General features: G+C 57.1%; 1 protein-coding gene across 1 annotated transcript; it reads left to right on the top strand.

Moving 5' to 3' along the window:
* The first annotated feature begins 4,470 nt into the window (after positions 1–4,470).
* Positions 4,471–14,250, top strand: TUBB (tubulin beta class I). Its single transcript, XM_038370796.2, has 4 exons — positions 4,471–4,829; positions 9,551–9,659; positions 10,206–10,316; positions 10,939–14,250. The coding sequence occupies exons 1-4, from the start codon at positions 4,773–4,775 to the stop codon at positions 11,994–11,996; spliced, it is 1,335 nt and encodes a 444-aa protein (XP_038226724.1). The 5' UTR covers positions 4,471–4,772; the 3' UTR covers positions 11,997–14,250.
* Positions 14,251–14,471: the final 221 nt, after the last annotated feature.

The following is a 14,471-nucleotide window of genomic DNA, read 5'->3' as shown; positions in this document are numbered from 1 at the left end:
TTGTTTTCATGCAGAGCTGCAAGGGCCAGGCCCACGCTGCACACGGTGCTGGTGATTCTCTTCTCCCCGAGGCCCCTGAAGGATGGAGACGGACAGGGAGATGTGTAGATTCATACCTGCTAGGACCAGAAGGGCCTGCCACGACCATCCTGCTCATTTGCATGCACACAGGCCAGCGAATTTCTCCCAGCAGCTGTATCTCGGGCAGATATCTAACCACATTGGAATGACTCCCAGCCATGGGGCACACACCACCACCCCGCCACGCTGGTCCAATGTTGCATTGCCCTTCAGAGTTAGGAAGACACCTCTGATTTCAAGGCTGAATTTGTCCAGCCTCAACTACCAGTCGTTGGATCTTGTGAGGCCTTGGTCAGCAAGGTTGAAAAGCTCCCATCTAGGATCCAGCCACCTCTGAACCTTATCTTCGTTCAGCTGAATAGCCCGAGCTCCTTAAAGCTTCTTACCCTGCCCCTGGCTCATTTTTGGGGCCCTCCTAGGAACTCGCGCTGGTATTTCCACCTCTCTTTGAACGCTGGACGTCGGAGCAGGACACAGTGTTCTAGCAGCAGTCACGCCAATGCTGTGTAAAGAGTTTCCCACCGGTGGAGCCTGGGCTGCCCCTGGGCCAGTGACTCGGGCAACTTCTGCCAATCCACACACAGGCTCTGTTCAGTGGATTAAGATCCTATCACTGCATGGGGGGTGGGGGGGAGTCTGGGAGCCAGGACTCCTGGGTTCTCTCCAAAAACAACGAGGAGTCCTTGTGGCACCTTGGAGACTAACACATTTATTTGGGCATAAGCTTTCGTGGGCTACAACCCACTTCATCAGATGCATGGAGTGGAAAATACAGGAGCAGGTATAAATACATGAAAGGATGGGAGTTGCCTTACCAAGTGTGAGGTCAGTCTAATGAGACAATTCAATTAACAGCAGGATACCAAGGGAGGGAGAAAAACTTTTGAAGTGGTAATGAGAGTGGCCCATTACAGACAGTTGACAAGAAGATGTGAGTAACAGTAGGGGGGAATTAGTATGGGGGAAATTGGGTTTAGGTTTTGTAATGACCCAACCACTCCTAGTCTTTATTCAGGCCTAATCTGATGGTGTCCAGTTTGCAAATTAATTCCAGTTCTGCAGTTTCATGTTGGAGTCTGTTTTTGAAGTTTTTTTGTTGAAGAATTGCCACTTTTAGGTCTGTTATTGAGTGACCAGGGAGATTGAAGTATTCTGCTACTGGTTTTGGAATGTTATGATTCCTGATGTCAGATTTGTGTCCATTTGTTCTTTTGTGTAGAGACTGTCCAGTTTGACCAATGCACATGGCAGAGGGGCATTGCTGGCACACAGTGGCATATATCACATTGGTAGATGTGCAGGGGAACCAGCCCCTGATGGTGTGGCTGATGTGGTTGTATCTTAGGGATTGGCTGTAGACAATGGATTTTGTGATGTGGTCTGGATGAAAGCTGGAGGCATGTAGGTAAGTATAGAGGTTAGTAGGTTTCCGGTATAGGGTGGTGTTTATGTGGCCATCGCTAATTAGCACCGTAGTGTCCAGGAAGTGGATCTCTTGTGTGGACTGGTCCAAGCTGAGGTCAATGGTGGGGTGGAAATTGTTGAAATCTTGGTGGAATTCCTCAAGGGCTTCTTTTCCATGGGTCCAGATGATGAAGATGTCATCAGTGTAGCGCAAGTAGCGTAGGGGCATTAGGGGACGAGAGCTGAGGAAGTGTTGTTCTAAGTCAGCCATAAAAATGTTGGCATACTGTGGGGCCACGTGGGTACCCATAGCAGTCCAGCTGGCTTGAAGGTATACATTGTCCCCAAATGTGAAATAGTTATGGGTGAGGACAAAGTCACAAAGTTCAGCCACCAGGTTAGCCGTGACATTATCGGGGATACTGTTCCTGACGGCTTGTAGTCCATCTTTGTGTGGGATGTTGGTGTAGGGGGCTTCTACATCCATGGTGGCTAGGATGGTATTTTCTGGAAGATCACCGATGGATTGTAGTTTCCTCAGGAAGTCAGTGATGTCTCAAAGATAGCTGGGAGTGCTGGTAGCGCAGGGCCTGAGGAGAGATCTCCCTGGCTCTGGGAGGGGAGTGGGGTTTTTAGTGGGTTAGAGCAGGGGGCGCCAGGACTCCTGGGTTCTATCCCTGGCTTGGGGAGGGAAGTCGGCGTCTCCTCCATTTCTTTCTCTTCCACTCCCTGCAGCTCCCAGATTCCCAGGCTTTGAACTCTGAGATCACAGGCCAGTGGGCTGCCTGCTCCCCATGGCCAGGTCCCTCCCCTGCCCTTCCCGGCCAGGTAATGCCAGCAGGGATCCTGGCTGGAGCAGAGGTGCCCAGCTGCAGGTGAGGATTTTCTCAGCCCCGCATCATGGCTTTGGGGCAGGGGGTGAGGAGGGGGAAGAAAGTAGCGGTTTAGCGCACTGCTGAGGGAGGGGGCAACGCAGCTGCTGCTGGGGGCCTGAGTGTCCTGCTGGGAGCTGGGGCAGGTATGCCCTTGACAAGGTTACTGAAGCATTAGGCAGGGTGTTACCTCTACGGGGTGCCAGCTCCAGGACAGGGACTGGCTGGCTCAGGAAATGGGACTTGGGGCCTTTCCCCTTTAGGGGGTGCCACTCCCCTCTGGACCCCAGTCCACTCCCAGAGCTGGGGACAGAACCCAGGAGTCCTGGTTCCCAGCCCCCTGCTCTAACCACTAGCCCGCACTCCCCTCCCAGAGCTGGGGACAGAACCCAGGATCAGGCCTGGATTCACCATCCTGCACTCGATGCACTTGCACAGGGCCAGTGTCTCAAGGGTCCTCTGAACCCTGGGCGGCCACGCACATCACGGCTCGGGGCATGGGGCAGCTGGAACCTGTCTCCCACTGTGCCTGCCGCAGGCCGCCACTCGCTCAAAGCCCCATCCTAGCTCGGTATGGCTGTGCCCGGAGCAGCCCGCAGCTTTGCCCCAGCTGCCTGGTCGCAGCACCACTCACATCTGGCCCAGCCACCCCTCTGTCCAGGCAGAATGCAGTGAGTGGTGCCTGGAAGCGCATCTCGGATCTGCCCTGGCCACCCTCCCATCTGGACCTGCAGCAAGAGGACCTTGTTCCTGAATGTGGGGGAGTCCGCCAAGAGTTTGCCTCCGGGCAACCCCCGCATGAGCTCTGGGTGTGGGAGGGAGAGGGACTGAGGGAGACCCGGGGTCCAGGGACGGACAAGCAAGGACTGGAAGACGGTGCCTGCCAGATGGGTGCAGGGACTGGAATTTGTCCGTCCGTCCCCGTCCCCTACCAAGAAATAGCTGAATTGGTGCAAATGGGGCTGCGTCCTCACCTGAAATGGTGCTGGGGAGCGGGATGGACCTATCATCACACAAGGAGGCTGGCCAGCCGGGCAGGGTAAGGTAAGGAGTGGGATGGGGGAGACGGGATAATAGGGGGCATGGGGCTCCCGCAAGGGCTGAGGATCCTGGGGAGGGGGGGTTGGCAGTGGCACAGGGTGCGTGTGTGTGTGTGTCAGTTTCCATAGCGTACAGGGCCCAAGAACTGGCCCAGCCCCCGCCCCCCCAAGCTCTAACCACCAGACCCCACTTCCCTCCCAGAGCTGGGCAGAGAACCCAGGAGTCCTGGCTCCCAGCCCCTCTCCTCCGGCTCTACCCCACTAGAGGGGCAAGAACGGTGGTGCCAAGCCCCCCGCCAGGGGATGCGCCCTCAAGGCTGCTCAATGGGGCAGGCAGGATGAGACCAGACGGGTGCAGGCCCAGGACCCTGGCTAAGGCAGCCATGGCCTCCAGCCAGCGAGGAGACAAGGGTGGGTCCCGGGCTGCTGGCTCAGCCAGTCTGTCCCTTTTCCTCCTCCCGCCCCATTCTCTTTCCTCCCGCTCTCTCCTCTTCATTGTCTTTTTTTGGTCCTCTTTTTTTTCTTTGCTCAGTCATTCTTTTTTTGCTTGGTTTTTCCTCCTCTGGTTTTACATTCATTCATTCTTTCCCCCTTTCTTTTTTCATTCTTTCCGTGGGCTCTCTTTTTCATTCCTTCTTTTCCCCCTTTTGTTCCTTCCCCCCTTTTTTCTTCCTTCCTTCCTTATGCATTCAGTCCTTTTCCTTCCTTTTTTCTTATTCATTTTTCCTCTTTTCAGTTTTTTCTCCCTCCTTTTCTTTTTCTCGCCCATTCTTTCTTTTCTCTCTTTTTAGTTGTTTTCCTCTCTCTTTGTCTTCCTCTCTCTCTTTCCTTCCTTCTTCCCTTTTTCTCCCATTCCTTCTTTCCTCGTCCTTTCCCTCTGGTCTCCCCGTCCTCCCTCCCTGTTCATCCTTTCTCGGGCTTTGCGGGGCACCTCATGCCGTGTCTACATGGGCGGCGATGGGGGGAAGAAAGCATTAGGCCTGTCTCCCAGCCTGATTCTCCCTCTTCCCCCGTCACACCCATTTTAGCCGCAATCCCACTGAAGAACCCGCACAACAAAAGGAGACTACAACTCCCAGCGCCCCTTGCGCCCGGGACGACGCCCCTGCGGCCCCCTCCCCACCGCCTCCTCTATGTGCTCGCGCCTCTCCTGTCCAATGGGCTCCGCGCTCGTGATCCCAGCGGGCCAATCAGCGGGCTGGCCGCCCTCCAGCTTATAAAAGCTTTGTCTATATCAGCCCCAGCCCCTCTCGCTCTTGCTTTTTCGGCCGCTTGGAACGTTCGCTCCCGGCGCGTTCGGCGGAGAGAACCTTGAGCTCCCCAGCGTTCTATTCTTCCAAGGGCGCCGGCTCAGGCTAGACCAAAGGGAGGCAAGATGAGGGAAATCGTCCACATCCAGGCTGGCCAGTGCGGCAACCAGATCGGTGCCAAGGTGGGTGAGGACTCTCGTGTGCTTCCAAACGAATGGAGCTTCATGAGCAAAGGAGGGGGGGGGGGACGATCCTAGCATATGGGGGGGGGGGTGTTAAGGAGGAAAAGGGTTTAAAATCCTGAAGCCTCCGCCCCGGATTTTTTGGGGAGGCGGTGGGAGGGGCTGCAGCTATTTCTCTTGCAGGGCGAGTTTGGGGGAGGCGGCTGGATTTTGGCAATTCAAATCAAGGCGGGGTGGTGTAAGCGTTTCGGGGGGGGGGGAGGATCCGACGCATTTAGAAACCGGTCTCGATTTTTTTTCCATCCGATTTTTTTTTAATCGGGATTTAAAACCGTTGCGCCGTTTTGAATTCACCCCTCCCCTCCGATTTTTATATATATATTTTTTAAACCCTGGATTTTAGACTCCGGATTCCAGCCCGTCCCGGCATTAGAAAGGCGATTTGCAGTTAACAGGATTAGCCGGCGCAGCAGATGACTCGGACCCAGGGGAGTTGGGGGGGGGGGGTTGCGGAGGGGGATGGGCGGTGGGAGGGGGAGCAGGAGGGAAACTTCCCCCGCCCGCTACGCGCTTTCCAGCGGCGCGGTGCATCTTTTAGCGCCAAACCCAACCCGCCTGCTGCTGGCAGGAGGGAGGCGGCGGGGGCGGTGTCCGGCGCTGGAAGGATCTGGCTGTGGCCCTGCTCGGGAGCGGGGCCGGATTCCCCTGGCAGAGGGCCCCCCCCCCCCGCCTTCCAGGATCGGGCTGCGGATTAACCTAGTGTCTCTTCCCCCGCCCGCCTCTCTGCTGCTGGTTAATTTCACGTCCTCTTTCTCTGCTGGTTAGTTTCAACCCCGCCCTTTGATCTCCATTGTCTGCCGCCTGGGGCGAGAGATGCGGTGAGAGAGGCCATTTCCCTCCCTAACTGCTATGGGGGGGGGGGGGGATGAACGCCCCCTCCAGATCTTGAGTTAGACAGCGGCAAAATCACCCCCCCCCATTTCTCTTCCGTTAATCAGTGGAAGGGGGTATTGTTCTCCAGTGTCGGGCTTTGCCTTATATAGGCAACGATATCTTTTCCCCCCCCCCCCCAAGGTCCCAATTCTTCACACTTGCTCTCTGGGGTCACCCTACCCTACCCAGTGTGTACCCACCCTTGCCCCCTGCTTGCTAAATCCGGAGCGAGGCCTCTTTCCTCTCTAGTACCCCCTTGGAAACCTTCAGTTACAGTGTTGCAGTTGTGGGGGGGAAGTTACCTTAAAATGTTGCAATGTCGGGGGGGTGGGAAGAAAAAAATATCTTGTTTCAGTTGCAAATAAAGAATGTTACTTCTGGCGCCAAACTGCCCATCCCCCTCCTCCTTTCCCCTCCCCACCCACCATCTTCCCCACCTCTTTGTCTGCTGGCCCCACATGGCTGGCTGCAAAGTGGGCTTAATTCCCCCACCTCTTAGACTAGAGCTATCCGTGCCCGGGGGTGCCTGATCCCTTCCCATCGGTCCCCCAACTCCCCACCACCCCAGAGTCAAATCGGATCTCCAGTTTAAGCTGAGACGCACACCACATCCTTTGTGCCCGTAATGGCCGCCTTTGCACAGCTGGGGGGAGGGGGGGTTTCCAGGCGGCTGCTGGCGCTAGACACTGCGGGACTTTTTGTGCCTAAAGAAGGGCTTGTTTGCAGTTGGGTGGCTGCAAAATCCCCCCGCCCCTAAGCAGTTGGCTGGCTCAGGCGCTGGGTTTCTCCACCTGGTGGGGTGGATGGGCGCTCAGCGGGCTGGGTGGACAAAGACTTTATTTTAGCCAGTGCAGAACCAGGAGCATCCCTGCTCAATGGACCCATCAGCCTGCTTTCCTGCTCGCTTGCGTCTGGATCGCTTAAGAGGCCCTGAGTTTTTATTTTTACTGTAGGGATGTTAACCCTCCTGCATCACACACCTCATCCCGCGCCCCACCCAGCCTCACCTCTGCCTGACCGGGTTTGCCAGGCGTGCTTTATTCTGCGCTAGGTGTGGCTGGCAAATGAGGGGTGCTGACCCCCCGGCTTGCACTGTGGGGGGGGGGTGGGAGGGCTGCCGATCCCCCTCTGCCTAGATCCCCTAAATGGAGATCCCCCCCCCCTTCCTGCGCACACTTTAAAACTGGCATCTTGGCCAGGCCAGGGTGGGTGAAGCTCTAAAAAGAAAGACCCTGCCCAGCAAATTCTTGCAGTGAGATCCAGACCCGGCTGCAAATGGCTGCTCTGTCAGAAGATCATGACCCCCAAAAAATCTGTGGAAGCCCTGCCAGGCCAGGACTGTTTGGGGGAATCTAAAGCAGGTTTTTCTGCCCCTCCCAAAGAGCCTTCCTGGCTCCTGTTAGAGCCATTCAGTTTCTCCATCTGGAATCACTCTGCATTTGCACCAGGGTCCCTGAGATCAGAATCCAGCCCTGAATCTGCTGACTCAGGGTCTGGCTACACTGCTTATTAAAGCCGGCCTCTGACGCAGGGCCCAAGCCGCCCTGCTGTCCAGACACAAATCAGTCTGACCCAGGTCAGCAAGCGCTCACAACCTGGCCCTAGGACTCCGCTAGGGGGCAGCTCAGAGCCCCAGTCCTGCTGTGGCTTTGGTCCAAGTCATGTCTTTTTTGCTGTGTGGATGCAGTCCAAGCCGCAGCCCCGAGTCAGGTTTGTGCAGTGTGGACTCGTTAGCATGACTATGAGCCCCCAGCCATGGTAAGGCCAGGTTTCCCAGGCAGTGAGGATGCTGTAGCACAACCGATTCCACAAGCCTGGGGTCCCACAGCCCCGGGTTTACAATGCAGTGTAGACGCAACCTCAATGACCCTGGTGTAAATCCAGATCCACTCCAGATTGACACCAGAGTTGCTGCGATCAGTGCAATTGGCTGCCACCTTCCTCACTGATCCATGCTGCCAAAAATGCCAGGGATGTTGAAGGGGTCGGCTGGGCTGCCTTGTGGTGTTGGTGGGGTGTGGTCCTGGCGGTGAGGGCTGGGGTGGAAACCAGAGATGTGTTCTCTGTGACAGATGCCCTGACACTGCTTTGTCCCAGGCAGGCTTGACTGGGGACAGCAGTCAGTGACCCCCCCCTGCACCCCCCCCAGTGGATTGATTTCACTGGTAGCCTGTTAAAACAGTCCCTGTCTTTGAGCCCAGGGGGCTGGGTCGGCCTCTGGCTGCACCCTGCAGGGGCTGAACACAGCTGTTAATAGCCAGCCAGCCCCACACCCTGGTTTGCAATGTCCAAAGGCTCCTTTCAAAGCAGCCGGCTAAGAGGTGACTTAACTGACCAGCAGCCCTGACTCCCAGCCTCCCCACCCCCGCTCTAACCCACTAGCCCCCACTCCCCTCCCAGAGCTGGGGATAGAACCCAGGAGTCCTGGTTCCCAGCCCCCCCCCCCCGCTCTAACCCACTAGATCCGCTCCCCGAGCCCAGGCACAGAGCCCCAGGAGTGCTGACACTTGCTGTGGCTGAGAAGTGGTTGAACAGAGCTGAAACCGCCAGCCTACAGCGAGTGGGGGTGGGGAATCGTCTCCTGGCTCAGCCGGGCGCCATCTGCTCTTTGCTCCGCTCAGAGGCGGGAAGCTGGATTTGCATCAGGGCTGGGGGAGGGGCATGTAATGGGGCACAGCTCAGTGGGGGGGCACTCAGGGTGGCACCAGCAATCCCACCGCTGCCACCAGCACTCTGTCATCCCTGCCATGGCTGACTGCTGCAGGCTTCTAGGGCAGGCCCATGGCCAGGGAGCGCTTCGGGTGGCAGAGGAAATCTTAAACAGCAGCAATTGTTCCCTGCCTGGCTGGGTTTAGCCATCGCATCCTGGCAGGGCAGGGCTGTGGCCGCTGGTGCTTAGCGCAGGAGCTGCTGCTGCTGGCAGGAGCCCAGGGCTGGAGGGGGGCACGTTGGCTCAGGCATCATGTCCCTGGAGCTGGGACTGAGGGGGTGAGTGCCTGGCCCTGGCAAGGGAGCTGAGTCCACAGCCAAGTGTGGGGAGGGACAGGGATGCCCCGGTGGGGATGGGGCGAGAGGGCTTTGTCCTGGGGGGCAGGGAGGGTGATGGGTTCCTTGCACATGCACTCCAGTGGGCTGGAGATGTGATGCCAGAGGGGCCTGCCTCCTCTCTTTCCCCCCCCCTTCCATGTCCCAGCCTCCCCAGCGCTGGGGATATCGGAGCCCCAGAGATCTGGCTTGGGTAGGATTAGCTTTGCGGGGGTGGGAACTTACCCTCATCCCCGCTCCCATGCTCAACTGTCACGTCTCACCCCAACCTAGGGATGGGCATGGGGGGGGAGGGGACCTCATAATACCCCCACCAGGGGGTCCGAGCAGCACCTCAAACTTCCATGGGGTCCCTCTGCCACTAGGGGCAGCCTTGCCGGTATGGTGTGTTGCTGCCCCCACATAGCTGGCAGGGGGTGGGCGATGTGCAGTCCTAGGAGAAGCCCCTGTTTCTGGACCAGGCTGTGATCACCTGTTAAGGGCACTGCTGGCTCTGGCTGGCTGCGCATGGTGGGCGTGGCACCATCATGCACCCTTCATATGCTGGGGGGGGGGGTAGAGCTAATGGGGACATGCCGGGTGGGGCTCAGATGTGGGGTAACCCCCACTGGGCTGGCAGCTGCAGCACTAGTTGAGATCCCCCCCAGAGAAGAGCAGTGTCCCCTCACGGGAGCGGGTGGCTGGTACAGGGATGGGGGGAGGCAGCCGTCCCAATGACCTCCCCCCCCCGCTGTTGCCCCTAGTTCTGGGAGGTGATCAGTGACGAGCACGGCATCGACCCCACCGGCACCTACCACGGCGACAGCGACCTGCAGCTCGACCGCATCAGCGTCTACTACAATGAGGCCACAGGTACTGCTAGGGGGGATGGGACACACGATACCCCTTTACCTGGGGAGCGTGGGCTGGTCCGGGATTCCCCTCCACAAATACGCATGTCTTGGTATGTGGAGATTGGGGTGGTCTGAGATAGTTTTCCTTCCCCCCCCATATATGGTTTGATCTGGTCCCCGCGACTTGTTCCCATGGTTTGAGCCAGTTTCCCTCCCCTATACGCAGGGAATGGGAGGGTCCAGGGATCCTTCCCCATAAATACTCGTGGCTTGGTCCTGGTCCAGTCTGTTCCACTCCCCATGCCATGTGTGGGTTGGTTGATCCTGGGCACCCGTTCCACATGCCCCGAAGGCTAGGCTAGGCCCCCACTTTCTTCCCGCATGGCTGGAACCAAATCCTTTCAGTGAATTAGTGTCTAATGGCTGCGGGGATCCCTCTGCACCCATGGGTTTGAATCAACCCCAAATTCCTCTTCCTGGGTAACTCGGGGCCCCTAAGACCATCCTGCTGTCTCTTGGTTTGGTTGACCCATCCCTGCTGAGACTCTTCTCGCTCCCCCTCTAGGTGGTAAATATGTCCCTCGCGCCATCTTGGTTGATTTGGAACCGGGCACCATGGACTCCGTCCGCTCCGGTCCCTTCGGCCAGATCTTCCGACCAGACAACTTCGTCTTCGGTAAGATTCCCATTGTCCTTCCGTGCGGTGTCTCTGCTGGGGCCCTGTGCGTGACTGAGAATTACCCAGGGGTTGACACCCCTGACCTTGGCCCTTGTGTAGCAAGAAGAGTGGGGTCACTTCTCTGGTTCAAACTCGAGTTTCTAGGCTTCGTCTTCTCAACTGAGTCCAGATTGGGCCTAGTAGCAGCCTGCAGACAGTCCCCCTAAATTTTGGAGTCGCCAATGTGTTATGGCTTTGAGATGGGCCTTGTCCCATCTGGTGGGCATGGGGCATGCATGGGGGGGACCCAGCTGACTTCAGCTCACTGTTCGGAGCTAGAGGTCTATCCCTCAGCTGTGGCCACGTTCCCAGAGCGGTGGCTTGCATTAGGTTCCCCTGGTCTAACAATTGGAGGCCACTTAGATGCCATGGTAATCGGGCATCTTCCCCCCATCTGTGAGCCTAACCCAACAAAGGACCTGATGCTTCTCTTAGACCATTGGGGGAATTGGCACATGTCCCCCAGGGGACTGCATTGGAGATAATTCAGGGGCATGACTGGCTAAGGTGCGGCTGGTTGCCCAGTGCCTTTGCCCAATGCTTGTGGCTTCTTCCCCTCCACCCCACCCCACCCCTACAGGCCAGAGCGGAGCTGGTAACAACTGGGCCAAGGGGCACTACACGGAGGGGGCCGAGCTGGTAGACTCGGTGCTGGATGTGGTGAGGAAGGAGGCGGAGAGCTGCGACTGCCTGCAGGGCTTCCAGCTGACCCATTCGCTGGGCGGTGGCACCGGCTCGGGGATGGGCACGCTGCTGATTAGCAAGATCCGGGAGGAGTACCCCGACCGCATCATGAACACCTTCAGCGTGGTGCCGTCGCCCAAGGTCTCGGACACGGTGGTGGAGCCCTACAACGCCACCCTGTCCGTCCATCAGCTGGTGGAGAACACGGACGAGACCTACTGCATCGACAACGAGGCCCTGTACGACATCTGCTTCCGCACCCTCAAGCTCACCACCCCCACCTACGGCGACCTCAACCACCTGGTCTCTGCCACCATGAGCGGCGTCACCACCTGCCTCCGTTTCCCTGGGCAACTCAACGCCGACCTCCGCAAGCTGGCCGTCAACATGGTGCCCTTCCCTCGCCTCCACTTCTTCATGCCCGGCTTTGCTCCCTTGACCAGCCGCGGCAGCCAGCAGTACCGGGCCTTGACCGTGCCGGAGCTGACCCAGCAGGTCTTCGACGCCAAGAACATGATGGCGGCCTGCGACCCCCGCCACGGGCGCTACCTGACGGTGGCGGCCGTCTTCCGTGGCCGCATGTCCATGAAGGAGGTGGACGAGCAGATGCTGAACGTGCAGAACAAGAACAGCAGCTACTTCGTGGAGTGGATCCCCAACAACGTCAAGACGGCCGTGTGCGACATCCCGCCCCGCGGGCTCAAGATGGCCGTCACCTTCATCGGCAACAGCACGGCCATCCAGGAGCTCTTCAAGCGCATCTCAGAGCAGTTCACCGCCATGTTCCGCCGCAAGGCCTTCCTGCACTGGTACACGGGCGAGGGCATGGACGAGATGGAGTTCACTGAGGCAGAGAGCAACATGAACGACCTGGTCTCCGAATACCAGCAGTACCAGGATGCCACGGCCGAGGAGGAAGAGGACTTCGGGGAAGAGGCCGAAGAAGAAGCTTGAAGCTTCACCCGCCACCGTGATCGCGCCCGCACAGATTAATTTTTTTTTTTTAAAAAACAAAAACCCACATAGCATCATGTTCCAGTTTTCTTTCTCTCTGCCTTCTCAACTGTCTTCTCCATCCAGATTCCTCCAGGGCTGAGCTTACTCTGGTTCCGTGATCTCCTGTGTAAACATCAGCTTGGGCATCAGAGCGAGAGATGCCACTTCTGCTGTCTCTCTCCACCCCTCCGCTGTCTTCTCTTCCTCCCCAGCACTAATTTATTGTGAGGTTCTGTCTCCAATAAAAGTCAGATCCCCTTTCTCTGTAACTGTCTACGTCCAATGGCATCTCTCCCCTCTGCTTTCTCTCCAAGAGGGAGTTTAAATTTTGGTGATTCTTCTCAGCCCATGCTTCTCTCACCTGAGGTGTTCTTCAGCGATGGGAGAAGATGGAGCATGGGGATAACAGAGGGCTTGGTTGGGTTTTCTTAAGACCTGAAATGTAACCCAAGGGATGTGCAAAATTAAAGGTCCCAAAGCAGGGTTGATAGATTGTCCCTTCTTTGGCCCAGTGGCCTAGCAATCTGGAGCCAGGTTGTGAGAGAGAGCTCTTTGCTCACTTCTTCCTGCTCTGGTCTTTATTGAAGGAGCTTCTCGCATGTAGCTGTCATCCTGTAGGTAGTGTCAGGCAGATGCTAAGCTCTTCTAGGAAAACCACTAGAGGTGGGAGCCGTGAAGTTGATTAGCAGGAACAAGATGGATCGGTTTGTGGGAGCTCACCTACCACTGGAGAAGGTGGGGGATGTGAGGCTGGTCTGGACCTGAGGAAGTCTAGTTGGTTGCTTGTTAGACTGAGCAGAAGGTAGGAGGAGGTGGCCCTGAACTGGTTAGACCTTGCAGGTGATTAAATAATACCAGGAGCTGAGGAGGAAGGCAAGAAGCTGAGCAAGCCTAACAGAAACATCTGGCCCTACTTAGGGAAAGGAGATTCAATTCGCTTTTGCCGTTAGCAAGTTCCTCTGCTGTACCTTCCTCCTCGGGGACAATGAGCTCGTGGCTGAATGCAGTGGGACTTGGGGAAGAGAGTCTAGTGAAGGGGAGAAGGAATAGAACCCAGGAGTTCTGCCCCCCTGCTGTGGGATGGGGACTCCAGGACCCCAGGGTTAGATTTATGGGTTCGCTACTGTGGTGAGAGCTGCTTGAGCAAGGAACTCCTTCCCCCTCCTGGTTGGACGTGAGTGTGTTTGCAAAGCTGCAGGAGATACTGGAGCCCTGGGACAAAACCCCCCTAAACCTGTCTCTGTACCACCCCACTCAATGTGTCCCGTTTCTGTGAAGGTCCCATCCACCAGCTGTGTGGATCTAAGTTCTGGAGCTGCCTGGCCCACCCACACCCTCAAAGGGTGCGTCCCTGGCTTCCCCTAGTCGATATGCTTTCTGTTGGGGGATTAGCCCCCAGCTTTTCCAGGCGGGGGCCTCCCTCCCCTTTTCATTTCTGTTCCTGCCCGGTGGTGAGGATTTGGCCCACAGATTTTTTTTTGGGGGGGGGGAGAAATGGGGAGGTGGTTCTCTTCCTTGTATCAATTTGGCTCCAGATCAGCAGACCCCCCCCCATACCCTCCATCTCCCCTGGTGCCCTAGATAAGTCAACTGAGCCAGGCTCTCCAGGGATGAAAGGGCACAAGCCGCAGAGCGATGGGTCATGGAGCTGGTCTCTGCCATCTCAGCAGCCTTTGGGGAAAGGGTCAGGGCAGGCCACAGCCAGGGTGTTTGTTCCACCCAGGGTAGTTTATCCCAGCAGAAAGGAAAATCTCCACCTGTGGGCCTTTCATTTCTTCTCCAGGTTGGGGGATGGTCCTGCTGGAGGCAAAGGGGTGGGGGGGGGTGTCTGTAAACATAGATTGTCCCCATGCCCATGTTCTGCGCTGCTCAGTTGGCCCCCAAGGTCCTGCCGCCAGGGATCAGCTTGAAGCTCCTTAGAGGAGACAACTCAGCCCTGGAGGAATTAAAGGAGGAGAGTTGGGGAGGGGGGACCCCCCACTGCTGTGGGCTCTAGCTGGTAGGTGGCAATGCAGCTGGAGGTCCCACCCAATGGGGCCCCCTCCATGCAGGCTAGCTCTGGCCTGTCCGGTTCTGTCTCATCAGCTCAGTCTCTTTTCTTGCCCTCTCGCTCGCTCCATCTTTCTCTCGTGTTTTTTTTTAAACTGCTTTTTTCATATTGAAAAGACGACGTTCTGCGAAAGAATAAACCAATTTTTTTTTTAAAATTTCCTGACTGTCTCCTGGCTCTGTGTGTGGGGGGGACATGACATGACAGCAGCCTGAGTAGCCCCTGCACCCCCTCAGCACAGTGGCTTTGGCTGTCAGGAAAACTTCCCCAAAGCACAGCCCCTGACTCCTGATCCCACCAACCCCAGCTCCCCTGGGCCTCTTTCTCTCCCTCCCCACCCCTGACTCCCCTCAGCCCTGAGCTCTGCCTCACTCCTAACCTGC

The sequence above is a fragment of the Dermochelys coriacea genome, chromosome 14 (assembly GCF_009764565.3).
Source record: "Dermochelys coriacea isolate rDerCor1 chromosome 14, rDerCor1.pri.v4, whole genome shotgun sequence".
Classification (NCBI taxonomy): domain Eukaryota; kingdom Metazoa; phylum Chordata; order Testudines; family Dermochelyidae; genus Dermochelys; species Dermochelys coriacea.
Note: the sequence above shows the minus strand (reverse complement) of the source record. Positions and strands in the feature narration are given on the sequence as shown.